The sequence below is a fragment of the Callorhinchus milii genome, unplaced genomic scaffold, assembly GCF_018977255.1.
Source record: "Callorhinchus milii isolate IMCB2004 unplaced genomic scaffold, IMCB_Cmil_1.0 Scaffold10, whole genome shotgun sequence".
Classification (NCBI taxonomy): domain Eukaryota; kingdom Metazoa; phylum Chordata; class Chondrichthyes; order Chimaeriformes; family Callorhinchidae; genus Callorhinchus; species Callorhinchus milii.
Window position 1 is genome coordinate 21,549,415 of NW_024704751.1, and position 26,437 is coordinate 21,575,851.

Sequence of the window (26,437 nt, forward strand, 5' to 3'; positions counted from 1 at the left end):
GTTTTCAAACGGTTGGAGTGGGGAGGGGAACAATGGAGTACTTGGAGTACTAACTAATGCTTCTCCAACTCAGCAGAGGTTACAAAGCCAGTGGTGGGATGAGTGCTTGAGGAGCTGGTTTGGGTCTTTGCTGGTAATGTCAGCCTGAAATCATTGCTGCTGTTTGTGCAGGTCGTGTGGTCACAGCCTCGACCAGATCTCACTGAACCACTTCTTGAAAGGACTGAAAAATGTGGCACCGGGTCTACATCCTGCTCATCGTGTCCGCTTGCTTCCACACAGGTGAGGCCTGGAGACCTGAGGAAGCCAGCAGCCATTCCCAGCATCTGAGGTTCCCGCACACTTTAGGAACCGGGATGATTGGAGGAGTTGGCAGCCGAGCTGGGGAGGGCAGTAAGGAGGGTGGTCAGGGGAAAGATGATGAAAGGTGCGGTCGACAATAAGTCTTGAGATGGTGTTTGAATGCAGGATGGAGTGAGTGAGCGAGTGGAGGGATTCCAGGATGGAAATAGTCAACTCTTTAATAATAAACGGTTTATATAAATAGCGATACAAAGTTATGCTGTCTTGACTGAGAGCAAAGAGCAAACTCCACTTAATAACATCCTGATTGGCACGATAAAATGTTTAATTTTGACTGCTGCCGATTCAATCGCTCTGTTGCTTAACATCAGATGAGTTGAAAGTCTTTTTATTGTCCCCAGGATCCGCACTTTGGAGCGCTACAGCTCTGTGGACTGCAGGAGGAGCAGGTAGGATATTAACCGTCACCACAGATATCCACAGCGCAGAATCAGGCCGCTCGGCGCATCGTGTCTGCACTGTCTCCCCAAAGATTGCTTCCCGCTGTCCCGTGTACCTGCCTCTCCACCCCCACGTCTATCCGTTTCCGCCTGAAAGCTAACGTAGATGGTCGGGCCTTTTGCCTCTCTGCCTCCACCCTTTGGAACTCCATCCCACAGTCCCTTCACCTTGCTCCCTCCGTTACCTCCTTCAAAGTACATCTCAAGACCCTCCCGTTTGACCGTGCCTTCAGCCACCCTCCACCGCTCCCTGATCCCAACCCCCTGCTCGGGTTCAAATCCCTGACGGTCCAGCACCTTGGGACGTCCTCCCGACGTGAAGGGCATTATTCAAATGTAGGTTGTTGCCCTAACCACATCCCAACAGCTCTGTGAGGAAAGAATATTCTCTGAATCTCCCCATTTGCTGGTTACCAACACGTACATCCAATGCAACCTCAGGCATTGTGTAGCTTTTGGCTTCAAAATCGTATAATTTGGGGTTGTTTTGATTTCCTCACTGAACACAGAGAAAGTTGGCACAAAGATATGGCATTTTTATCTAAATGGATCTTTGTCCTTTTCCAGATGTGGGGAAAAGAACATTTTTCCAATCTTGACCCTCGGCATCAGATACAAACCCTTCCAACTGGGGTTTGACCGACCACTATTCCTGCCAGTCACATGTCATCGTTGGGCGGTTTAAAACATTTTATTCCCTGAGGGATGTTAACCGAAGTATCTTTTTCAGTGACGTATTAATGTAATGGGGAATCGCTTTATAAACCTGCAACAGCAGCTCACTAGCTATTGGTCTGGCTCAGTGGGAGCACTCTCACTGCATGAGTCAGAGGATTGTAGGTTCTCGTTTAGTCTTGGCTAACGCGTCAGCTTCCAGGAGCAGTGGTTGGGACAGAATCCAGAGGGCAACTGAAAAGATGTGTGAGAAGGGGTGTTGGATTGGAAGGTACGGTTAGTAGTGGAGTTAACCTCACTGTTATCATCTGGGACACAGCTGTGACTGGAAAACAGCAGCTTGTTCTGTTAGCCAAAATTTATATCAGGAACCCGTGAGGAGCCAAAATCACTTGCATTTTATATTTTAAAGCTTGTTACTTAATACCACAGAAAAAAATTGTTAGTTCAATACCATAGTTACAACGGGTAGGACTACAATAAACTACATTTGCTATAATGCTCATGTACAGCAATATTACTGTAATGACAATGTCAAAGTCTATAAGTTCACAAGCAAAACAGAATTACATTTGTATTATGCCTCTCATGTCAGGAGGATGTCCCAAGGCACTGGACAATCAGTGTTCAAGTTCAGACCCGAGCTGGGGGTCGGGATCGGGGAGGGTGGAGGGTAGGGGGGAAAGGAGGATGATCGAAGGCACAGTCGAAGAGGAGGATCTTTAGACTGGTGTTGAAGGAGGCAAGGGAGGGGGCGAGGCGGAGGGACTGCAGGATGGAGTTCCAGAGGATGGGGGCAGAGTGGCAGAAGGTCAATCTTCGGGCAAGTGAGGCTGGTGACGTGAAGCAGGCCAGAACCCGCTGAGCAGAGGAAACAACAGGCTGGTGGGGGATAGAAGATCTCAGAGGTAGGGGAAGCAAGACCAAGATGTTGAACTGTATCCTCTGTGTGATGGGAAGCCGGTGGAGTCGGGCGAGGTTGGGGGTGATAGGGTCGCTGAGCCTGGTGCGGGAGAGGACACGGGTTGCAGAGTTCTGGATGATTTGCAGCCTATGGAGGGAGGAATTGGGGAGGCCGACAAGCGGTGAGTTTGTGTAGTCGAGCCTGGATGTTATGAATATGTGTATGAGAGTCTTGGGGCCTGTGGTGTGAGACAGTGGTGGAGCCGGGCAATGTCATGGAGGTGGGGGAAGGCAGAGCGGCACATGGCATGGATGTGGGGTAGGAAGGAAAGTTGGGGGTCCAGCGAGATGTCAAGGTTCCAGACTGGCTTAGAAGGTGGAGTGTGCAAGCATGGATGCACAACTCCTGGCAGTAGGTGAACATCTCCTGGTTGGCTTCGTTAGAAGGCACAGCCAGTAATACAGCCATTAACCAAATTACTGACTGTTGATCCTGGGAGGCATAGACAGGTGAAGCCTTAATGCTCTGTTCAGCTGATAATCTCGGGGGTCGAGATGTCCTCCTGATGTGAAAGGCCCTGTATCAAATATAAGGGTTATTTTTTATTATTGTCCCAGTCTATCCCTTGTACAAGCCTTGTCTCGCTCTCTTTCACCCAAAGTATTCTGTCAATTCACTTTACTGCATATTCTGTGAAGCACTTTGAGACATCTAGAAGACGTGAAAGTGCTATATTGTCACTCACTCTCTTTACTCTTGCTTCTTTCTCTCTCTACTCTTGTTCTCCTCTCTCTATATCTCTCTCTCTCTCTCTCTCTCTCTCTCACACAGTTGTTGCAGTGGTGGCTGCTCCAGTGGTGCTCGGTGCTGCTGGCTTCACTGGTGCTGGAATTGTAGCAGGATCCATAGCAGCGAAAACCATGTCAGCGGCTGCCATAGCCAATGGAGGAGGAATAGCAGCAGGTGGTTTGGTGGCTGTCCTACAGTCTGCAGGTAATAATAATAATTCTTGCATTTGATCTAGCGCCTTTCAAATCATCGAGACGTGTCAAAGCACTTCACAGAACACACTGGAAAATGCATTGATTGTAATTTGTGGGCAAAACGCGGCAGCCATTTGTGCACAACAGTGTTCCACAAACAGCCGTGGAGTGAGTGACCAATTTTATTTGGGGCATTGTTGGCCAGGACACCGGACACCGGAAGAAACTCCCTTCTCTTTTCAAATAGTGCCACAGGATCTTTAATGTCCACCTGAACAGACAGATCGGACCTCGGTTTACATCAGGTGTGGGGATGGCTAACATTGCCATTATAGTGCAGAGTTTGCTAGTTTTACCTGAAAAGTGGTGTGAGTTATGTCAGAATTACCATGGAGCTGTTTTTAGCAGAGTCGTTCAGGAAGCCATACTCATAATTCACCAAGGTCTCTTGTTGGAAGTTTAGCAGTTGCAAACAAGCCCTAAAACAACAACAAAATTACATTTGTAGAGCACCTTCCACGTTGGGAGGATGTCCCAAGGTGCTGGACAATAGGTGTTTCAGACCCGAGCTGGGAGTCGGGATCGGATATGGGAGGGCAGGGGAGAAGGAGGGTGACCGAAGGGATGGTCGAAGAGGAGGGTCTTGATACGAGACCTGAAGGAGGAAATGGAGTGCGGCGAGGCAGAGGGACTGCGGGATGGAGTTCCAGAGGGTGGGGGCAGAGTGGCTGAAGGCCCGCCTGCCAATAGGGGGTGGGCGAGGCGGGAGATGTGAAGCAGGCCGGAGCCCACTGAGCAGAGGGAGCAAACAGGGTGGTAGGGGGTCACAGAGTGGGGAGCAAGATCATGGAAGCCTTTGAAGGTGAAGACCAGGTTTAACGCCTCATCCAAAGGACGGTACGTCCGATAATGCAACCTGCGCCCAGCGCTGCATTGGAGCATCAGCTTAGACAACAACAACTTACATTTATATTGCGCCCTTCATGGGGGCGCTTCACAGTGGCGGAGTCTGACAACGAGCCAAGGGGAGAGGGAGGGGGCGGGGGGAGGTATCCTTCAGCATGATCGAAAAGGTCTTTAGGCGCGGGAGGAGTAGGGGGATAGAACAAAGGAGGTTTAGAGATGAGCGCCACCCCATCACCGCGACAGTTGAGGCGGGGGTGTCGGGGAAAGTGTAGCCGGTGGGGGAGGGGGTGAGGCTTCGATGAGGGGACAGGTCATCGGGGGACAGCCAGGTTTCTGTGAACTCTAGGATGTCGATATCCTCAATCCAGGATGAGGTCATGGATGGCGAGGGCTTCGTTTGAGAGGAAGCGGACATTTCGGAGGCCGATGGCAGAGAGTCTAAGAGAGAGGAGTGTGCGAGGAGGGTGGTGGGAGAGAAGGACAGAGGTCGACTAGTGGGTGGGTGGGGGAGGAGAAATGTGGTCATTTTAAGGGCGGATTTCGAATTGGGGGGCGGCAGCCAAAATGCGTACGCCGAGAGACCTGGAGGGAGCGATTAGCAGGGCATGGAGGGGACTGGGAGAGACAGCTCCGGGGGGAGAGAGAGGGGATAGCGCTCAGAGTCTAATTCATCAGGTTCGACAGATCCAGCCTGATAAATAAGGGTTTGAGAGAGAGAGAGAGAGAGGAGGTGAGACAGGAATGGGGGAGGAGAGTGATTTCAGAGAGAAGATGTGGAGCGCGTTGGGACGTTCTCCCGACATGAAAGGCGTCTACACTGCACCTCCTTCCCCCTCGGCATTGAATTCCTACTCTCACCTGTTGTTCAGCCCTCACTCCGTTGGGCTCTCTGCACGAGTGAGGCTCACACAAGTCTCCCATTTATATACCCCTCCAGTAGAACCATTTTCAACTGGTCAGGTATCCAGTCCCCCGTTCTGAACAAGAGCCTAAGCCTAGACACAACTTGAGAGTCTCGACGTGGGGCTTGTGCCTACACCCCTCATTTTAGCTAAGTTTAGAAATGAATTGAGGGAAAGTATTAACTTTATTGGAATTGATAAATTATCACTAAAAAGTCGATTTTTTCTTCTTTCTCCCCCTGAAGGAGCGGCTGGACTCTCAGCTGCTGGCAGTGCTGTGGTCGGGACAGTAGGGGCTGCGACTGGCTACGGTATTAAAAAGGCTTTTGACAGTGACTAAAGAATCTTAAATCGTTGTAAAGAATACAGCACAGAGACTGAGATGTAACTTGTATTCCTGGTTGTTCTCGAGTCACCATTGAGCAGTGACTCTGTTCCTTGTGATTGGGATAAAAGTGACATTCCAGTGTGGCTGTAAATGTCAAGCTTCACCTATAACTGCCTCTGATTGCTATTTGGGAATTTAGATGTTGATATTCAAGCTTTTCACACGACAACAAACAGTACTAACCTGGTCGCTCCCTCCGCTCAGCAGGTACCGGCCTGCTTCACATCCCCACGCACCCCACCATCAGCAGTCAGCGTGTCTGCCCCACTCTCTGGAACTCCATCTCGCAGTCCCTCAGCCTCACCCCTTCCCTCACCTCCTTTAAGGGCCGTCTAAACACATTCCTTGTTGCCCCCTCCTCCGTCCCCCACACCCACCAACCAACCCTCACCTCGGGGGCAACCCCTCAACTCTCCAGCGCTTTGGGACGTCCCCCTGATGTGAAAGGTGGTATATAAATGCAAATTTGTATTATGTTGCAAAGCCAATCATCCGATCCCATTATATGGAGTTGCTAAGTCTAATGTCAACGTTACTCCTGCACTCCCAACAGAAATAACGACAATCCTTGCATTTGATATAGCGCCTTATCACATCGTTGAGACGTCTCAAAGCGCTTCACAGAATATATTGTAAAGTGGAGTGACTGCGTAAAGCTACATTTACACATTACAGGAATGACCAGGTGTACATCTTTCCAATTCTAACAGGTCACACTGTGCACAATGGCTGATCAAGGAACTGCAAGCTTACTTGAGGTTTTGTGTTTTGTGTTTGACGTTGAAGATCATCTTGACTGTGTGGACTTTTTCTTCTTTCAGGACTTTTGCTTGGGTTTGCTTTGTGAATGATATACAGAGCTCAATGATTGTTTGTGATCAAGGTCTTCAAAAGGATTTAGGAAAGTGTTCTTGTAACGCTTCCAATCAAAGTACGGAATCATTGTATTGGTATGCTTTTCATGGAATTAAAGCTTTATACCTCCCATTGTGTTGCTCAAGTCAACGTTTTCACTGCACTTTAAGAGTGTGTTTATCTCCTGGACTTTTGGATTTTATACCACTAAGTGCAGGGTTACACACACATTAAATGGTTCCTTCTGTTCTGAGTTCCTTGTCACTCAGCACAGTTTAAGAATGCTTCCACCTTTTTCATCAATTCTCTGATTGTCAGAATTATTTCAAATAAAATAATGGAGTCCTGTAGCTTAGTGGTTAGAGAACTCGCCTCGCAAGCGAGAAGACCTGGTTCAATTCCCACACAAGGCTAAACGTTGGGCAGGTTTCCTTCCTCCACACACCTCTGTTGATGTAGTAGTAAGTAGGAACCTTGTTGACATTCCGTTGGCGGATCGTTTTCCTGGAGATGATAAACCCTTCGACCATTGTTTGTGGGACGCTGCTGTGCGCAATTGGCTGCTGCGTTCGCCCACAAAATATAGTCAATTCACTTTACAGTATATTCTGTGAAGTGCTCTGAGATGTCCAGAAGACACGATAAGGCTCTGTATTAAATGTAAGGATTTTTCTTTATTGTATTAACCCTTATATTTAATATAGTGGCGTATTTTACAATGTCTGTAAAGTGTAGTGACTGTGTAAATCTGATCACTGGATCCGCTTGGAGCCACATGCGATTGCACAGGTTCAGGGTCCTGTCTCCGCTCCTGCTTACACCCAGGCGGCCTGAGGGGATCTCTGAGGCTCCAGCTGTGAGCTGCCCATCAACTGCTTGAAGATAATAATTTGGTCACTCAATCCATGACTGTTTGTGGGACGCTGCTGTACACAATTGGCTGCCACATTGCGCCCTCAAATATGCAGTCTTCCAATATATGCACTTTACAGTGTATTCTGTGAAGTGCTTTGAGACGTCTCGAAGACGTGATAAGGCTCTGTATCAAATGCAAGGATTATAGATTACTATAGACCGAGAGGAAGTTCTGAAAAGATTGACTGGGCTCAAAATTGATAAGTCACCAGGACCAGATGGGTTTCACCCAAGGTGCTGTGGGAGATACGGGGCGTGGCGTAGTGAAAGGTGGATAATAATAATAAACATAGACTCATAGAATCAGAGAATGTTACGGCACAAGGAGGCCATTCGGCCCATCGAGTCTGTGCGGCTCTTTGACAGAGCAACTGACTTATTAACCCCACTCACCAGCTTTCTCCCCATAACCCTGCAAACCTGTCTTCTCCAGATACCTGTCCAGTTCTCTCTTAAAAGCTGTTATCGAATAGGACTTTACTGCCCTTTCGGGCGGATCATTCCAAATTCTAACAACTCACTGAGTGAAAACATTTCTTCTAACCTCCCCTCTGCTTCTTTTGGTAGATATCTTCAGACTGTGACCACGAGTCACAGACACACCTACCAGCGGAAACAGCTTTTCCCTATCTCACCTGTCAAAACCTTTCATGATCTTGAAGACCTCTATCAGGTCCCCGCGTAACCTTCTCTGCACTAATAGGAAAAGTCCTAACTTTTCCAGCCTGTGCTCATAGCTAAGGTTCCCCATTCCTGGTATCATTCTCGTGAATCTCCTCTGCACCCTTTCCAGTGCCTTAATATCCTTCCTGAGGTGAGGTGCCCAGAACTGGACGCAGTACTCCAGCTGAGGCCTAACCAGTGTTTTGTATAGATTAACCATAACCCCTATACTCTTATACTCTATGCCCTACTAATGAAGCTCAGTACACCAAATGCCTTTTTTACTGCCTTATCTACCTGTCCCACTACCTTTAATGATTCGCTTACTTGAACGCCCAGATCTCTCTGTACGTTCACCCCCTTAAGATTGAGCTCCAAGTCTATATTGCCTCCTATCATTTTTCCTACCTAAGTGTATCAACTCACACTTATCCACATTGAAATCCATCTGCCACATGTCAGCCCATTCCACCATTCTGTGTATGTCTGCCTGCAGTCCGTCACAATCTTCTTCACTATTTACTACCCGACCTAACTTGGTATCATCTGCAAACTTGGAAATAGTGCTCCCTGTGCCCAAGTCCAGATCATTAATATATTAGAAAGAGCAGTGGTCCCAATACCGATCCCTGGGGGACACCGCTGCACACCTCCTTCCATTGCGAGAAACACCCATTAACTACCACCCTCTGCTCTCTGTCACTCAGTCAGTTCCTAAACCAAACGGCTACTGTCCCCTTAATACCGTGGGCCGCCAGTTTTTTTATTAACCTCTTATGCGGTACTGTGTCAAAAGTCTTTTTAAAATCCATGTAAATAATGTCCACCGCATTTCCCTCGTCAACCCTCGCAGTCACCTCTTCAAAAAATTCTATTAGATTTGTTAGGTAAGATTTGCCTTTAACAAATCCATGTTGGGGGTCTCTAATTACCTCGTGTTCCTCTAAGTAGAGATTTATTTTGTCCCGGATTACGGTCTCCAGTAGCTTTCCTATTACCGAGGTTAGGCTGACTGGCCTGTAATTTCCGGGCTTGTCTTTCTGCCCCTTTTTGTAGAGTGGGGTAACATTAGCCACTCTCCAGTCTCTTGGCACCACTCCTGTGTCCAATGACGATTGAAATATAATGGCCAAAGCCTCCGCTATTTGAACCCGTATCTCCCACAGCACCTTGGGTGAAACCCATCTGGTCCTGGTGACTTATCAATTTTGAGCCCAGTCAATCTTTTCAGAACTTCCTCTCGGTCTATAGTAATCTATAATACTTGCATTTGATACAGAGCCTTATCACTCTTCGAGACGTCTCAAAGCACTTCACAGAATACACTGTAAAGTGCATATATTGGAAGACTGCATATTTGTGGGCGCAATGTGGCAGCCAATTGTGTACAGCAGCGTCCCACAAACAGTCATGGATTGAGTGACCAAATTATTATCTTTTTTATAGGCAGCGAGAGTCAGAGCCTGTCCTTTTAGAGGGAGTGCTTAAGATTGGTGGAGCCTGACACTGAGCGGGGGGGGGGGGGGGGGGGGGGAGGGAGGAGGTAACGTAGGTACGGTCCAGGAGGAAGGTCTTCAGGTGTGAAAATGACAGAGAGGGAGGAAATGGGCCAAGGCAGGTGGAGGGAATCTGGAGAGAGCTGATGGCATAAAGAGCTGAGTGTGCAGCATAACTGGATGAGGGCGAGAGTGTGTGTCACACAACATGGTCAGAATGAGCATGGAAGCTCAGCACAAACCCACAGAAGTGCCTCTGGACGCCTGTGTCCGGGGACAAAGAGCGTCCGGTCACATTTAACACTGATCACAAGAGGCGACTAAATGCCATCTTTGCCATTTAATGCTGTCCTCACATCCTCCATCAGACAGTGCCCTGAGGGGGGGGCAAATATAGAATAAAATAACAATGTGAGTTCCTGTCACTAAAACCCTCCCTGTGGAAAAGGAACTATAATCTCCTGGTTACAAGGTTACAAGGACTGCAGTGTGCACCAGAAATGAAACTGAAACCACATCTGCCACTGATTTCTGAAGAAACAAAACTCTAAAGCTCCATTTATACAACAACAGACAATTGTCCCCACCCTCACCTCACCCATCCACCCCACCTACCATCACCCTCCACCCATCACCCCACTCCCCCACCCTCCACCCCACTCCCCCCTCACCATCACCCACTCCCCCACCCTCACCATCACCCACTTCCCCCACCCTCACCATACCATCACCCCACCTCCCCCCCCACCCTCCACCCACCACTCCCCCACCCTCACCATCACCCACTCCCCCACTCACCATCACCCACTCCCCCACCTCTCCCACTCCCCCACCCTCACCATCACCCACCCTCACCATCACCCACACCCAGCCTCACCATCACCCACACGCCAACCTCTGCCTCACCGCCACCTCACACACACCATTAGTGTTTCACTACTAATAATCACTACAATAATCCAAATGGAATACAGTGATGGGTTTCACATGTTTGATTCTAATACATGGAACTGCGGTGGAAATACTGCTGAAACAATGCTTGTCGCTCACAAATATACAGTCAATTCACTTTACAGTGTGTTCTGTGAAGCGCTTTGGGACGTCCTCCCGACGTGAAAAGCGCTCTATCAAATGGAAGGATTATTATTATTATTATTATTGTCCCCAAATGTTGTCTCGCCTCATTCAGCCCATCTCTGTTAGATAGCAGGTCAGGAGAGTATCAGTGAAATAAACATTATGATCATTGACAATAATAATCCTTTGATTTAATACAGATCCTATCACGTCGGGCGGGACGTCTCAAAGAGCTCCACAAGACCGGTTCTGAATGTATAGACGGTGCCCGTCCTCTTGAGTGTTCCCAGGGACGTATTTTAATATTTGTGTTCTGTTTTTATGTTTGTTTTGTTTTTATGTTTGTTCTGCTCCCAATCATTCTACTGCAAACCGAAAGTCTTAACCGTTTTACAAGCATCGCTCACAAAATACACAGTCACTACACTTTACAGTAAAGTGCTTGGGGACACCTGGACGATGGACGATGTGAAAGGCGCTCTATGAAAGGCCAGGATTATTATTATTATTATTTATTATTATTATTATATTGGGGGAACAGAGCGGTGTGGAGCGCTAGGACCCGGGAGCCCGCGGGACTGCGGTATAAAGAGCGGAGCCGCGGACAGTGAGTGTCTGTGTCCATCAGCACAGCGACTGCTGCAGGTAATGGGCTCCTCATCACAGCACATTGTGCACTGTGTGGTGTACACTCACATAGTGCGGATAGTGTACACTCACATAGTGCGGATAGTGTACACTCACATAGTGCGGATAGTGTACACTCACATAGTGCGGATAGTGTACACTACATAGTGCGGATAGTGTACACTCACATAGTGCGGATAGTGTACACTCACATAGTGCGGATAGTGTACACTCACATAGTGCGGATATTATTATATATGTATTATACACTTACATTGTGTGGATATTATATATGTATTATATGGTGAGGGAGTGGGTGGGGGAGTGGGTGAGGGTGGGGGAGTGGGTGATGGTGGGGAGTGGGTGAGGGTGGGGGAGTGGGTGATGGTGGGGGAGTGGGTGAGGTGGGGGAGTGGGTGATGGTGATGGTGGGGGAGTGGGTGATGGTGATGGTGGGGGAGTGGTGATGGTGAGGGTGGGGGAGTGGGTGATGGTGGGGGAGTGGGTGATGGTGATGGTGGGGAGTTACAAGGACTGCAGTGTGCACCAGAAATGAAACTGAAACCACATCTGCCACTGATTTCTGAAGAAACAAAACTCTAAAGCTCCATTTATACAACAACAGACAATTGTCCCCTCACCATCACCACTCCCACCCTCACCATCACCACTCCCACCCTCACCATCACCCACTCCCCCACTCACCATCACCCACTCCCCCACCCTCACCATCACCCACTCCCCCACCCTCACCATCACCCACTCCCCACCCTCACCATCACCCACTCCCCCACCCTCACCATCACCCACTCCCCACCTCACCATCACCCACTCCCCCACCCTCACCATCACCCACTCCCCACCCTCACCATCACCCACTCCCCACCCTCACCATCACCCACTCCCCCACCCTCACCATCACCCACTCCCCACCCTCACCATCACCCACTCCCCACCCTCACCATCACCCACTCCCCCACCCTCTCCCACTCCCCACCCTCACCATCACCCACTCCCCCACCCTCACCATCACCCACTCCCCCACCCTCACATCACCCACTCCCCACCCTCACCATCACCCACGCCCCACCCTCACCATCACCCACTCCCCACCTTCACCATCACCCACTCCCCACCCTCACCCACTCACCCTCACCCTCACCCACTCCCTCACCATCACCACCCCACTCACCCACTCCACCTCACCCACTCCCCCACCCTCACCCACCCACCCTCACCATCACCCACTCCCCACCCTCACCCACTCCCCACCATCACTCACTCCCCACCCTCACCCACTCCCCCACCCTCACCCACTCCCCACCCTCACCCACTCGCCCACTCTCACCATCCCCACTCCCCCCCCACCCACTCCCTCACATCACCCACTCCCCACTCTCACCATCACCCACTTCCCCACCCTCACCATCACCCACTCCCCCTCACCCACTCCCCCACCTCACCCACTCCCCCACCCTCACCCACTCCCCACTCTCACCATCACCCACTCCCCCACCCTCACCCACTCACCATCACCCACTCCCCTCTCACCATCACCCACTTCCCCACCCTCACCATCACCCACTCCCCCACCCTCACCATCACCCACTCCCCACCCTCACCATCACCCACTCCCCACCCTCTCCCACTCCCCCACCCTCACCATCACCCACGCCCCAACCCTCACCATCACCCACTCACACAGCCTCACCATCACCCGCTCCCCCACCCTCACCGTGACCCACTCCCCCCCTCACCATCACCCACTCCCCCACCCTCACCTCTACCATCACACACTTCCCCACCCTCACCATCAGCATCACCCACTCCCCCAGCCTCACCCATACCCTCCCCCAGCCTCACCATCACCCACTCCCCCACCCTCACCATCACCCACTTCCCCACCCTCACCATCACCCATTCCCTCACCATCACCCATTCCCCACCCTCACCATCACCCACACCCCAGCCTCACATCACCCACACCCCAGACTCACCATCACCCATTCCCCACCTCACCATCACCCACACCCCAGCCTCACCATCACCCACACCCCAGCCTCACCATCACCACACGCCAACCTCTGCCTCACCACCACCTCACACACACCATTAGTGTTTAACTACTAATAATCACTACAATAATCCAAATGGAATACAGTGATGGGTTTCACATGTTTGGATTTCTAATACATGGAACTGCGGTGGAAATACTGCCTGAAACAATGCTTGTCGCTCACAAATATACAGTCAATTCACTTTACAGTGTGTTCTGTGAAGCGCTTTGGGACGTCCTCCCGACGTGTCCATCAGCACAGCGACTGCTGCAGGTAATGGGCTCCTCATCACAGCACATTGTACACTGTGTGGTATACACTCACATAGTGCGGATAGTGTACACTCACATAGTGCAGATAGTGTACACTCACATAGTGCGGATAGTGTACACTCACATAGTGCGGATAGTGAACACTCACATAGTGCGGATAGTGTACACTCACATAGTGCGGATAGTGTACACTCACATAGTGCGAATATTATTATATATGTATTATACACTTACATTGTGTGGATATTATATATGTATTATATGGTGAGGGAGTGGGTGGGGGTGGGGAGTGGGTGAGGGTGATGGTGGGGGAGTGGGTGAGGGTGGGGAGTGGGTGAGGGTGGGGGAGTGGGTGATGGTGAGGGTGGGGAGTGGGTGATGGTGATGGAGGGGGAGTGGGTGAGGGTGGGGGAGTGGGTGATGGTGATGGTGGGGGAGTGGGTGCGGGTGGGGGAGTGGGTGAGGGTGGGGGAGTGGGTGATGGTGATGGTGGGGGAGTGGGTGTGGGTGGGGGAAGTGGTGATGGTGGGGGAGTGGGTGATGGTGAGGGTGGGGGAGTGGGTGATGGTGAGGGTGGGGGAGTGGATGATGGTGAGGGATTGGATGATGGTGACGGAGTGGGTGATGGTGAGGGTGGGGAGTGGATGATGGTGAGGGATTGGATGATGGTGACGGAGTGGGTGATGGTGAGGGAGTGGGTGATGGTGAGGGAGTGGGTGAGGGTGGGGGAGTGGGTGAGGGTGGGGAGTGGGTGAGGGTGGGGAGTGGATGATGGTGAGGGATTGGATGATGGTGAGGAGTGGGGGAGTGGTGATGGTGAGGGTGGGGGAGTGGGTGATGGTGAGGGAGTGGGTGAGGGTGGGGGAGTGGGTGAGGGTGGGGGAGTGGGTGAGGGTGTGGGTGATGGTTTAATGTGGGTGAGTGAGTAGTATGCAGAGTTTGGGATAAGCTGGATTTTATGGATGGTGGCATTGGGGAGACCAGAGAGGAGGGCATTTGAGTAGTCGAGGTGGGAGAGGAGTCCAGCCCAGTCCCCTTCCTTACCCCAAGTGCACTCTGCTTGACAAATGCTCCAATTGTTAATTCCCTTTGGGTAAAGGAAGTCTGTCTCGAAATGACTTCTTTGCAACTCCAAACTCTATCCTCTTGTTCTGTAGATGTGAAGCTAGATTTCAACAACAATCTTGCATTGAAGCCTGGCAAGGACTGGTGTGAAGAGGGTATGGAGTTTGTGCGCATGAGAATCCGCACGGTGGAGTTCTGACTTACTTGAATTTGGGGTAATGTGGAGCTGGGGAGACCAGTGAGGAGGGTATTGGAATAGTCCAGCCGGGAAGTGACAAAGGCGTGGACGAGGGTTTCAGCTGCTTTTGTTGTGAGAAAATGTGGCTTCATCCAGGCCTTGATGTCCGTTAAACAAACCGACAGGACATCAGAAGATTGGGAGTCGTAGCTGGAGGGGAAGTAGAGTTGGGTGTCATCCACATACATGTGGAAGTTGACCCCATGTCTGCGGATGACATCGCCGAGAGGGAGCGTGTAGATTAGGAAAAGGAGGCCAAGGATGCAGTCTTGGGGTACCCCGCAGGTGACCGGGCGGGGGGGGGTAAAACAATTTGCCAAAATGTAATGTTGGCGGTTAGTTAAATAGGATTCAAACCATGTGGGTGCGGTCCTTCGAAGGTGGATGAGGGAAGAGAGGCGGTGGAGGAGGATGGTGTGATCACCTTTATCGAATGCAGTAGAGGTCCAGGCAGATGAGAAGGCAGAGGGAGCCCTGGCCACAGAATCATAGATTTGTACAGCACAGAAGGAGGCCATTCGGCCCATCGTGTCTGTGTCGGCTCTTTGAAAAGAGCTTCCAAATCAACACCACTCCCCCGCGCTCTCCCCATAGCTCTGCAAACTTGTCCTCCACAAATAATTATCTATTTCTCTCTTTAAAAAGTAATTACCGAATCGGCTTCCCCCAGCCTCTCAGGCAATGCATTCCAGATCCCAACAACTCGCTGTGTGAAAACATTTCTCCTCACCTCCCTCTGTTTCTTTTAACAACCATTTTAAATCGGTGTCCTCGGGTCACCGACCCACCCGCCAGTGGGAATATTTCTCCTGTTCACCCTATCGAATCCCCTCATCATTTTGAAAACTTCTATCAAGTCTCCTCTAACCTTCTCTGCTCTAAGGACAATAATCCTCACTTCTCTACCTCTCTGATAACTGAAGAAAGAGGACGTCATTTGTTACTTTGACGAGCGCTGTCTCTGTGCTGTGGGCAGGGAAATTGGACTGGAGTAGGGAGTGAAGGGAGATGTGCGAGCAATGATTCAGTGCAGAGGGACAGCGATGAAAGGAGACAAGCGATATCCTTGAGGAAGAAGCCAGGAGGTTTGGGTGGATGGGGGTGGTAAAACTAGGAGAATTTTGAGGGAGAGAGAGGAGGGATGGTACAGGGTAAGGTGCTCAAATGAGGGAAAACAGTCAGAGGAGTAGGGTTATACACCAAGGGAGGTTTGAGAGATGAGCGCCACCCCATCACCAGGGAGGCGGGGGTTGTGGGGGAAAGTGTGTCCGGGGGGGCGAGGCTGGCTTCAATGAGGGGACGGGTCACTGGGGGGCAGCCAGGTTTCTGTGAACCCTAGGATGTCGATATCTTCAATCCAGGATGAAGTCTTGGATGGTGAAGGCTTTGTTTGAGAGGGAGTGAACGTTTTGGAGGCCGATCTGGGTATGGGTACTGATGGAAGAGGTTGGAGGGGCTGAGGGGCAAAGGGTTAGGGGAGAGTTGCAGATTGTGGGGGTAAATGACCATGGTTTGAGTAGGGAGGAGAGGTGGGGGAGGGTGTTGCGGAGAGAGTGGGCAATGGGGCCGTCAGGTTGGGTCAACCATTAATGCATGCTGCCGTGAGCATGGCAGAGGTTGGAACAGAGGGAGGCAGTGGAGGAGTCCAGGAGAGAGAAGGCGAGGAGGGCGGTGGGACAGAAGGACAGAGGTCGAGTAGCAGAGGGTGAGGAGTGGAAATGGGGGCATTTTGAGGGGGTTGGCTCAGAATCGGGGGGACAGTCAAAATGCGCATGCCAAGACTTGGAGCAATCAATCAATGGGGCATGGAGGAGGCTAGAGGAGACAGCGCTGTGGGGAGAGAGGGGGGATAGCACTCAGAGTCTTATTTATTAGGATTTACAGAGCCCCAGCCTAATAAACAAGGGTTTGAGAGAGAGTGAAGAGAAAAAGAGAGGTGAGAGAGGAATGGGAGAAAAGGAGGAAGATTTCAGCAAGAAGACATGAAGCACGTTGGGACATCCTCCCGACCTGAATGGCATCCATACTGCACCTCCTTCCCTCTCTGCACCGAATTCCCACTCTCACCAAATTCCTGTTGTAGAGGGCTCACTTCGGTCGCTGCTTGCTCTGGTGGGCTCCCTGCTTGAGTGAAGCTCTACCAAGACTCCCCTTCATATAATTCCCAGACAGAACCAGTTTCAACTGGTCACCTAACAATTTTCACCTGGCCTAATTCCTGTTGATGAGAAACACATTAGAAAACAATAAGTGAAGAGATTCTGTACTATTTTACTACTAAATTCCCACTCTCTCCAAATTCCTGTTAAATAGGCCTCACCCCGTTCCCAGCTCACTCCGGTCCCCGCTTGCTCTGTTGGGCTCTCTGCCCGTTGCCGCGTGACAGACAGCAATGATACTCATGCGCTCCTTGAAGTTTTCAAACAAGTGCAACTGACGAGGAACTTGATAATCCCAGGCTCATTCTCTCTCTGTTACTCCCCTGTGTGAGGCAATGTCTGGACTCCCACTAGCACCTCTTAATACCTTCCCGACTGAGATCAGCAACTGACGGGGAACTTCTTAGAAACAAGAGTTAAATTGGTTCAGCAGTAAGCAGTGTGTTTGTTACAGCACCAGCTTTCTTGTTAGTTGTTGATGTAATGCTCCTATTTTAGTTAGAATCAGCTGATGGGTCACATACTCAAGGCCAAGGCCAAGCTTGTTTAAACCAGCCTGAAAACAGCTCTCAGGTGGGTGAGAACGTACAGACTCGCACGGACCATCCTGATGTTTAACAAAAAGACAATTATAATAGAGGTGTCGCTAAGTTACACTGTGTTCAGTCAGAGTTGCTCGTCTGAGTGTTTGGCTGAGCTGGTGAGAGTGAGGGTATCTCTTCTCTTGCTCTGTGGCTCAGAACATTTAGCCTCGACTGTTCCAAGGTTCGTGACATTCCAGCAATATCGGAAAAGGCAAAAAGCAAAATAAAAGAATAGAAGAACTGCAACAATACAAGATACAACTCCAAAAACAAAAACAGCATTTGTATGTGTTTTCTTTCCTGAACAAACCCTTGTGTTTCAGTTTTGGTTTCTTCACGTCACAGAATCAAAACCAGCTCTGCCAGTGACATTTAGCTTCAATACATAAGAATGTTGGCAATTTATTGTGAAGCTTGAAAAACAGAATTCTTGCGCGTGACAGACAGCAATGACACTCATACGCCCCTTGAGGTTTTCAAACGGTTGGAGTGGGGAGGGGAACAATGGAGTACTTGGAGTACTAACTAATGCTTCTCCAACTCAGCAGAGGTTACAAAGCCAGTGGTGGGATGAGTGCTTGAGGAGCTGGTTTGGGTCTTTGCTGGTAATGTCAGCCTGAAATCATTGCTGCTGTTTGTGCAGGTCGTGTGGTCACAGCCTCGACCAGATCTCACTGAACCACTTCTTGAAAGGACTGAAAAATGTGGCACCGGGTCTACATCCTGCTCATCGTGTCCGCTTGCTTCCACACAGGTGAGGCCTGGAGACCTGAGGAAGCCAGCAGCCATTCCCAGCATCTGAGGTTCCCGCACACTTTAGGAACCGGGATGATTGGAGGAGTTGGCAGCCGAGCTGGGGAGGGCAGTAAGGAGGGTGGTCAGGGGAAAGATGATGAAAGGTGCGGTCGACAATAAGTCTTGAGATGGTGTTTGAATGCAGGATGGAGTGAGTGAGCGAGTGGAGGGATTCCAGGATGGAAATAGTCAACTCTTTAATAATAAACGGTTTATATAAATAGCGATACAAAGTTATGCTGTCTTGACTGAGAGCAAAGAGCAAACTCCACTTAATAACATCCTGATTGGCACGATAAAATGTTTAATTTTGACTGCTGCCGATTCAATCGCTCTGTTGCTTAACATCAGATGAGTTGAAAGTCTTTTTATTGTCCCCAGGATCCGCACTTTGGAGCGCTACAGCTCTGTGGACTGCAGGAGGAGCAGGTAGGATATTAACCGTCACCACAGATATCCACAGCGCAGAATCAGGCCGCTCGGCGCATCGTGTCTGCACTGTCTCCCCAAAGATTGCTTCCCGCTGTCCCGTGTACCTGCCTCTCCACCCCCGTCTATCCGTTTCCGCCTGAAAGCTAACGTAGATGGTCGGGCCTTTTGCCTCTCTGCCTCCACCCTTTGGAACTCCATCCCACAGTCCCTTCACCTTGCTCCCTCCGTTACCTCCTTCAAATTACATCTCAAGACCCTCCCGTTTGACCGTGCCTTCAGCCACCCTCCACCGCTCCCTGATCCCAACCCCTGCTCGGGTTCAAACCCTGACGGTCCAGCACCTTGGGACGTCCTCCCGACGTGAAGGGCATTATTCAAATGTAGGTTGTTGCCCTAACCACATCCCAACAGCTCTGTGAGGACAATCAGTGTTCAAGTTCAGACCCGAGCTGGGGGTCGGGATCGGGGAGGGTGGAGGGTAGGGGGAAAGGAGGATGATCGAAGGCACAGTCGAAGAGGAGGATCTTTAGACTGGTGTTGAAGGAGGCAAGGGAGGGGGCGAGGCGGAGGGACTGCAGGATGGAGTTCCAGAGGATGGGGGCAGAGTGGCAGAAGGTCAATCTTCGGGCAAGTGAGGCGGGCGACGTGAAGCAGGCCAGAACCTGCTGAGCAGAGGAAACAACAGGCTGGTGGGGGGATAGAAGATCTCAGAGGTAGGGGAAGCAAGACCAAGAATGTTGAACGGTATCCTCTGTGTGATGGGAAGCCGGTGGAGTCGGGCGAGTTGGGGGTGATAGGGTCGCTGAGCCTGGTGCGGGAGAGGACACGGGCGTGCAGAGTCTGGATGATCTGCAGCCTATGGAGGGAGGAATTGGGGGCCGACAAGCAGTGAGTTTGTGTAGTTGAGCCTGGATGTTATGAATATGTGTATGAGAGTTTTGGGGCCTGTGGTGTGAGACAGTGGTGGAGCCGGGCAATGTCATGGAGGTGGGGGAAGGCAGAGCGGCACATGGCATGGATGTGGGGTAGGAAGGAAAGTTGGGGGTCCAGCGAGATGTCAAGGTTCCAGACTGGCTTAGAAGGTGGAGTGTGCAAGCATGGATGCACAACTCCTGGCAGTAGGTGAACATCTCCTGGTTGGCTTCGTTAGAAGGCACAGCCAGTAATACAGCCATTAACCAAATTACTGACTGTTGATCCTGGGAGGCATAGACAGGTGAAGCCTTAATGCTCTGTTCAGCTGATAATCTCGGGGGTCGAGATGTCCTCCTGATGTGAAAGGCCCTGTATCAAATATAAGGGTTATTTTTTATTATTGTCCCAGTCTATCCCTTGTACAAGCCTTGTCTCGCTCTCTTTCACCCAAAGTATTCTGTCAATTCACTTTACTGCATATTCTGTGAAGCACTTTGAGACATCTAGAAGACGTGAAAGTGCTATATTGTCACTCACTCTCTTTACTCTTGCTTCTTTCTCTCTCTACTCTTGTTCTCCTCTCTCTATATCTCTCTCTCTCTCTCTCTCTCTCACACAGTTGTTGCAGTGGTGGCTGCTCCAGTGGTGCTCGGTGCTGCTGGCTTCACTGGTGCTGGAATTGTAGCAGGATCCATAGCAGCGAAAACCATGTCAGCGGCTGCCATAGCCAATGGAGGAGGAATAGCAGCAGGTGGTTTGGTGGCTGTCCTACAGTCTGCAGGTAATAATAATAATTCTTGCATTTGATCTAGCGCCTTTCAATAGGGGGTGGGCGAGGCGGGGATGTGAAGCAGGCCGGAGTCCACTGAGCAGAGGGAGCAAGCAGGGTGGTAGTGGGTCACAGAGTGGGGAGCAAGATCATGGAAGCCTTTGAAGGTGAAGACCAGGTTTAACGCCTCATCCAAAGGACGGAACTTCCGACAATGCAACCTGCGCCCAGCGCTGCATTGGAGCATCAGCTTAGACAACAACAACTTACATTTATATTGCGCCCTTCATGGGGGCGCTTCACAGTGGCGGAGTCTGACAACGAGCCAAGGGGAGAGGGAGGGGCGGGGGGAGGTATCCTTCAGCATGATCGAAAAGGTCTTTAGGCGCGGGAGGAGTAGGGGGATAGAACAAAGGAGGTTTAGAGATGAGCGCCACCCCATCACCGCGATAGTTGAGGCGGGGTGTCGGGGAAAGTGTAGCCGGTGGGGGAGGGGATGAGGCTTCGATGAGGGGACAGGTCATCGGGGGACAGCCAGGTTTCTGTGAACTCTAGGATGTCGATATCCTCAATCCAGGATGAGGTCATGGATGGCGAGGTCTTCGTTTGAGAGGAAGCGGACATTTCGGAGGCCGATGGCAGAGAGTCTAAGAGAGAGGAGTGTGCGAGGAGGGTGGTGGGAGAGAACGACAGAGGTCGACTAGTGGGTGGGTGGGGGGAGGAGAAATGTGGTCATTTTAAGGGCGGATTTCGAATTGGGGGGCGGCAGCCAAAATGCGTACGCCGAGAGACCTGGAGGGAGCGATTAGCAGGGCATGGAGGGGACTGGGAGAGACAGCTCCGGGGGAGAGAGAGGGGATAGCGCTCAGAGTCTAATTCATCAGGTTCGACAGATCCAGCCTGATAAATAAGGGTTTGAGAGAGAGAGAGAGAGAGAGAGAGGAGGTGAGACAGGAATGGGGGAGGAGAGTGATTTCAGAGAGAAGATGTGGAGCGCGTTGGGACGTTCTCCCGACATGAAAGGCGTCTACACTGCACCTCCTTCCCCTCGGCATTGAATTCCTACTCTCACCTGTTGTTCAGCCCTCACTCCGTTGGGCTCTCTGCACGAGTGAGGCTCACACAAGTCTCCCATTTATATACCCCTCCAGTAGAACCATTTTCAACTGGTCAGGTATCCAGTCCCCCGTTCTGAACAAGAGCCTAAGCCTAGACACAACTTGAGAGTCTCGACGTGGGGCTTGTGCCTACACCCCTCATTTTAGCTAAGTTTAGAAATGAATTGAGGGAAAGTATTAACTTTATTGGAATTGATAAATTATCACTAAAAAGTCGATTTTTTCTTCTTTCTCCCCCTGAAGGAGCGGCTGGACTCTCAGCTGCTGGCAGTGCTGTGGTCGGGACAGTAGGGGCTGCGACTGGCTACGGTATTAAAAAGGCTTTTGACAGTGACTAAAGAATCTTAAATCGTTGTAAAGAATACAGCACAGAGACTGAGATGTAACTTGTATTCCTGGTTGTTCTCGAGTCACCATTGAGCAGTGACTCTGTTCCTTGTGATTGGGATAAAAGTGACATTCCAGTGTGGCTGTAAATGTCAAGCTTCACCTATAACTGCCTCTGATTGCTATTTGGGAATTTAGATGTTGATATTCAAGCTTTTCACACGACAACAAACAGTACTAACCTGGTCGCTCCCTCCGCTCAGCAGGTACCGGCCTGCTTCACATCCCCACGCACCCCACCATCAGCAGTCAGCGTGTCTGCCCCACTCTCTGGAACTCCATCTCGCAGTCCCTCAGCCTCACCCCTTCCCTCACCTCCTTTAAGGGCCGTCTAAACACATTCCTTGTTGCCCCCTCCTCCGTCCCCCACACCCACCAACCAACCCTCACCTCGGGGGCAACCCCTCAACTCTCCAGCGCTTTGGGACGTCCCCCTGATGTGAAAGGTGGTATATAAATGCAAATTTGTATTATGTTGCAAAGCCAATCATCCGATCCCATTATATGGAGTTGCTAAGTCTAATGTCAACGTTACTCCTGCACTCCCAACAGAAATAACGACAATCCTTGCATTTGATATAGCGCCTTATCACATCGTTGAGACGTCTCAAAGCGCTTCACAGAATATATTGTAAAGTGGAGTGACTGCGTAAAGCTACATTTACACATTACAGGAATGACCAGGTGTACATCTTTCCAATTCTAACAGGTCACACTGTGCACAATGGCTGATCAAGGAACTGCAAGCTTACTTGAGGTTTTGTGTTTTGTGTTTGACGTTGAAGATCATCTTGACTGTGTGGACTTTTTCTTCTTTCAGGACTTTTGCTTGGGTTTGCTTTGTGAATGATATACAGAGCTCAATGATTGTTTGTGATCAAGGTCTTCAAAAGGATTTAGGAAAGTGTTCTTGTAACGCTTCCAATCAAAGTACGGAATCATTGTATTGGTATGCTTTTCATGGAATTAAAGCTTTATACCTCCCATTGTGTTGCTCAAGTCAACGTTTTCACTGCACTTTAAGAGTGTGTTTATCTCCTGGACTTTTGGATTTTATACCACTAAGTGCAGGGTTACACACACATTAAATGGTTCCTTCTGTTCTGAGTTCCTTGTCACTCAGCACAGTTTAAGAATGCTTCCACCTTTTTCATCAATTCTCTGATTGTCAGAATTATTTCAAATAAAATAATGGAGTCCTGTAGCTTAGTGGTTAGAGAACTCGCCTCGCAAGCGAGAAGACCTGGTTCAATTCCCACACAAGGCTAAACGTTGGGCAGGTTTCCTTCCTCCACACACCTCTGTTGATGTAGTAGTAAGTAGGAACCTTGTTGACATTCCGTTGGCGGATCGTTTTCCTGGAGATGATAAACCCTTCGACCATTGTTTGTGGGACGCTGCTGTGCGCAATTGGCTGCTGCGTTCGCCCACAAAATATAGTCAATTCACTTTACAGTATATTCTGTGAAGTGCTCTGAGATGTCCAGAAGACACGATAAGGCTCTGTATTAAATGTAAGGATTTTTCTTTATTGTATTAACCCTTATATTTAATATAGTGGCGTATTTTACAATGTCTGTAAAGTGTAGTGACTGTGTAAATCTGATCACTGGATCCGCTTGGAGCCACATGCGATTGCACAGGTTCAGGGTCCTGTCTCCGCTCCTGCTTACACCCAGGCGGCCTGAGGGGATCTCTGAGGCTCCAGCTGTGAGCTGCCCATCAACTGCTTGAAGATAATAATTTGGTCACTCAATCCATGACTGTTTGTGGGACGCTGCTGTACACAATTGGCTGCCACATTGCGCCCTCAAATATGCAGTCTTCCAATATATGCACTTTACAGTGTATTCTGTGAAGTGCTTTGAGACGTCTCGAAGACGTGATAAGGCTCTGTATCAAATGCAAGGATTATAGATTACTATAGACCGAGAGGAAGTTCTGAAAAGATTGACTGGGCTCAAAATTGATAAGTCACCAGGACCAGATGGGTTTCACCCAAGGTGCTGTGGGAGATACGGGGCGTGGCGTAGTGAAAGGTGGATAATAATAATAAACATAGACTCATAGAATCAGAGAATGTTACGGCACAAGGAGGCCATTCGGCCCATCGAGTCTGTGCGGCTCTTTGACAGAGCAACTGACTTATTAACCCCACTCACCAGCTTTCTCCCCATAACCCTGCAAACCTGTCTTCTCCAGATACCTGTCCAGTTCTCTCTTAAAAGCTGTTATCGAATAGGACTTTACTGCCCTTTCGGGCGGATCATTCCAAATTCTAACAACTCACTGAGTGAAAACATTTCTTCTAACCTCCCCTCTGCTTCTTTTGGTAGATATCTTCAGACTGTGACCACGAGTCACAGACACACCTACCAGCGGAAACAGCTTTTCCCTATCTCACCTGTCAAAACCTTTCATGATCTTGAAGACCTCTATCAGGTCCCCGCGTAACCTTCTCTGCACTAATAGGAAAAGTCCTAACTTTTCCAGCCTGTCCATAGCTAAGGTTCCCCATTCCTGGTATCATTCTCGTGAATCTCCTCTGCACCCTTTCCAGTGCCTTAATATCCTTCCTGAGGTAAGGTGCCCAGAACTGGACGCAGTACTCCAGCTGAGGCCTAACCAGTGTTTTGTATAGATTAACCATAACCCCTATACTCTTATACTCTATGCCCTACTAATGAAGCTCAGTACACCAAATGCCTTTTTTACTGCCTTATCTACCTGTCCCACTACCTTTAATGATTCGCTTACTTGAACGCCCAGATCTCTCTGTACGTTCACCCCCTTAAGATTGAGCTCCAAGTCTATATTGCCTCCTATCATTTTTCCCACCTAATTGTATCACTCACACTTATCCACATTGAAATCCATCTGCCACATGTCAGCCCATTCCACCATTCTGTGTATGTCTGCCTGCAGTCCGTCACAATCTTCTTCACTATTTACTACCCGACCTAACTTGGTATCATCTGCAAACTTGGAAATAGTGCTCCTATGCCCAAGTCCAGATCATTAATATATTAGAAAGAGCAGTGGTCCCAATACCGATCCCTGGGGGACACCGCTGCACACCTCCTTCCATTGCGAGAAACACCCATTAACCACCACCCTCTGCTCTGTCACTCAGTCAGTTCCTAATCCAAACGGCTACTGTCCCCTTAATACCGTGGGCCTCCAGTTTTTTTATTAACCTCTTATGCGGTACTGTGTCAAAAGCCTTTTTAAAATCCATGTAAATAATGTCCACCGCATTTCCCTCATCAACCCTCGCAGTCACCTCTTCAAAAAATTCTATTAGATTTGTTAGGCAAGATTTGCCTTTAACAAATCCATGTTGGGGGTCTCTAATTACCTCGTGTTCCTCTAACTAGAGATTTATTTTGTCCCGGATTACGGTCTCCAGTAGCTTTCCTATTACCAGAGTTAGGCTGACTGGCCAGTAATTTCCGAGTTGTCCTTCTTCCCCTTTTTGTAGAGTGGGGTAACATTAGCAACTTTCCAGTCTCTTGGCACCACTCCTGTGTCCAATGACGATTGAAATATAATGGCCAAAGCCTCCGCTATTTGAACCCGTATCTCCCACAGCACCTTGGGTGAAACCCATCTGGTCCTGGTGACTTATCAATTTTGAGCCCAGTCAATCTTTTCAGAACTTCCTCTCGGTCTATAGTAATCTATAATCCTTGCATTTGATACAGAGCCTTATCACGTCTTCGAGACGTCTCAAAGCACTTCACAGAATACACTGTAAAGTGCATATATTGGAAGACTGCATATTTGTGGGCGCAATGTGGCAGCCAATTGTGTACAGCAGCGTCCCACAAACAGTCATGGATTGAGTGACCAAATTATTATCTTTTTTATAGGCAGCGAGAGTCAGAGCCTGTCCTTTTAGAGGGAGTGCTTAAGATTGGTGGAGCCTGACACTGAGCGGGGGGGGGGGGGGGGGGGAGGAGGTAACGTAGGTACGGTCCAGGAGGAAGGTCTTCAGGTGTGAAAATGACAGAGAGGGGAGGAAATGGGCCAAGGCAGGTGGAGGGAATCTGGAGAGAGCTGATGGCATAAAGAGCTGAGTGTGCAGCAATAACTGGATGAGGGCGAGAGTGTGTGTCACACAACATGGTCAGAATGAGCATGGAAGCTCAGCACAAACCCACAGAAGTGCCTCTGGACGCCTGTGTCCGGGGACAAAGAGCGTCCGGGTCACATTTAACACTGATCACAAGAGGCGACTAAATGCCATCTTTGCCATTTAATGCTGTCCTCACATCCTCCATCAGACAGTGCCCTGAGGGGGGGCAAATATAGAATAAAATAACAATGTGAGTTCCTGTCACTAAAACCCTCCCTGTGGAAAAGGAACTATAATCTCCTGGTTACAAGGTTACAAGGACTGCAGTGTGCACCAGAAATGAAACTGAAACCACATCTGCCACTGATTTCTGA

At 49.7% G+C, this 26,437-nt stretch overlaps 2 protein-coding genes across 20 annotated transcripts in view; both read left to right on the top strand.

Annotated features, from left to right (window-relative positions):
• On the top strand, nt 1–5,668 carry LOC103172793 (interferon alpha-inducible protein 27-like protein 2A). The gene is made up of 4 exons (XM_042338901.1): nt 1–282; nt 705–752; nt 3,214–3,375; nt 5,419–5,668. The coding sequence occupies exons 1-4, from the start codon at nt 231–233 to the stop codon at nt 5,511–5,513; spliced, it is 357 nt and encodes a 118-aa protein (XP_042194835.1). The 5' UTR covers nt 1–230; the 3' UTR covers nt 5,514–5,668.
• Nucleotides 5,669–13,460: 7,792 nt separating this feature from the next.
• Nucleotides 13,461–26,437, top strand: part of LOC103172292 (spidroin-1-like) — an 85,576-nt gene continuing 72,599 nt past the window's right edge. For 9 of the 19 annotated variants that reach the window (XM_042338883.1, XM_042338898.1, XM_042338882.1 and 6 more), the window contains exons 1-6: nt 13,461–13,524; nt 14,681–14,743; nt 18,213–18,323; nt 18,746–18,793; nt 20,331–20,492; nt 21,842–21,928. In XM_042338883.1, coding sequence (XP_042194817.1) covers nt 18,272–18,323; nt 18,746–18,793; nt 20,331–20,492; nt 21,842–21,928 — 349 coding nt within the window. In that variant the 5' untranslated portion in view covers nt 13,461–13,524; nt 14,681–14,743; nt 18,213–18,271. Of the gene's footprint in view, nt 13,525–14,680; nt 14,744–17,534; nt 17,559–18,212; nt 18,324–18,745; nt 18,794–20,330; nt 20,493–21,841; nt 21,929–26,437 lie in introns of those variants that run through there. The other 10 variants (XM_042338890.1, XM_042338891.1, XM_042338895.1 and 7 more) reach the window with 6 other exon arrangements.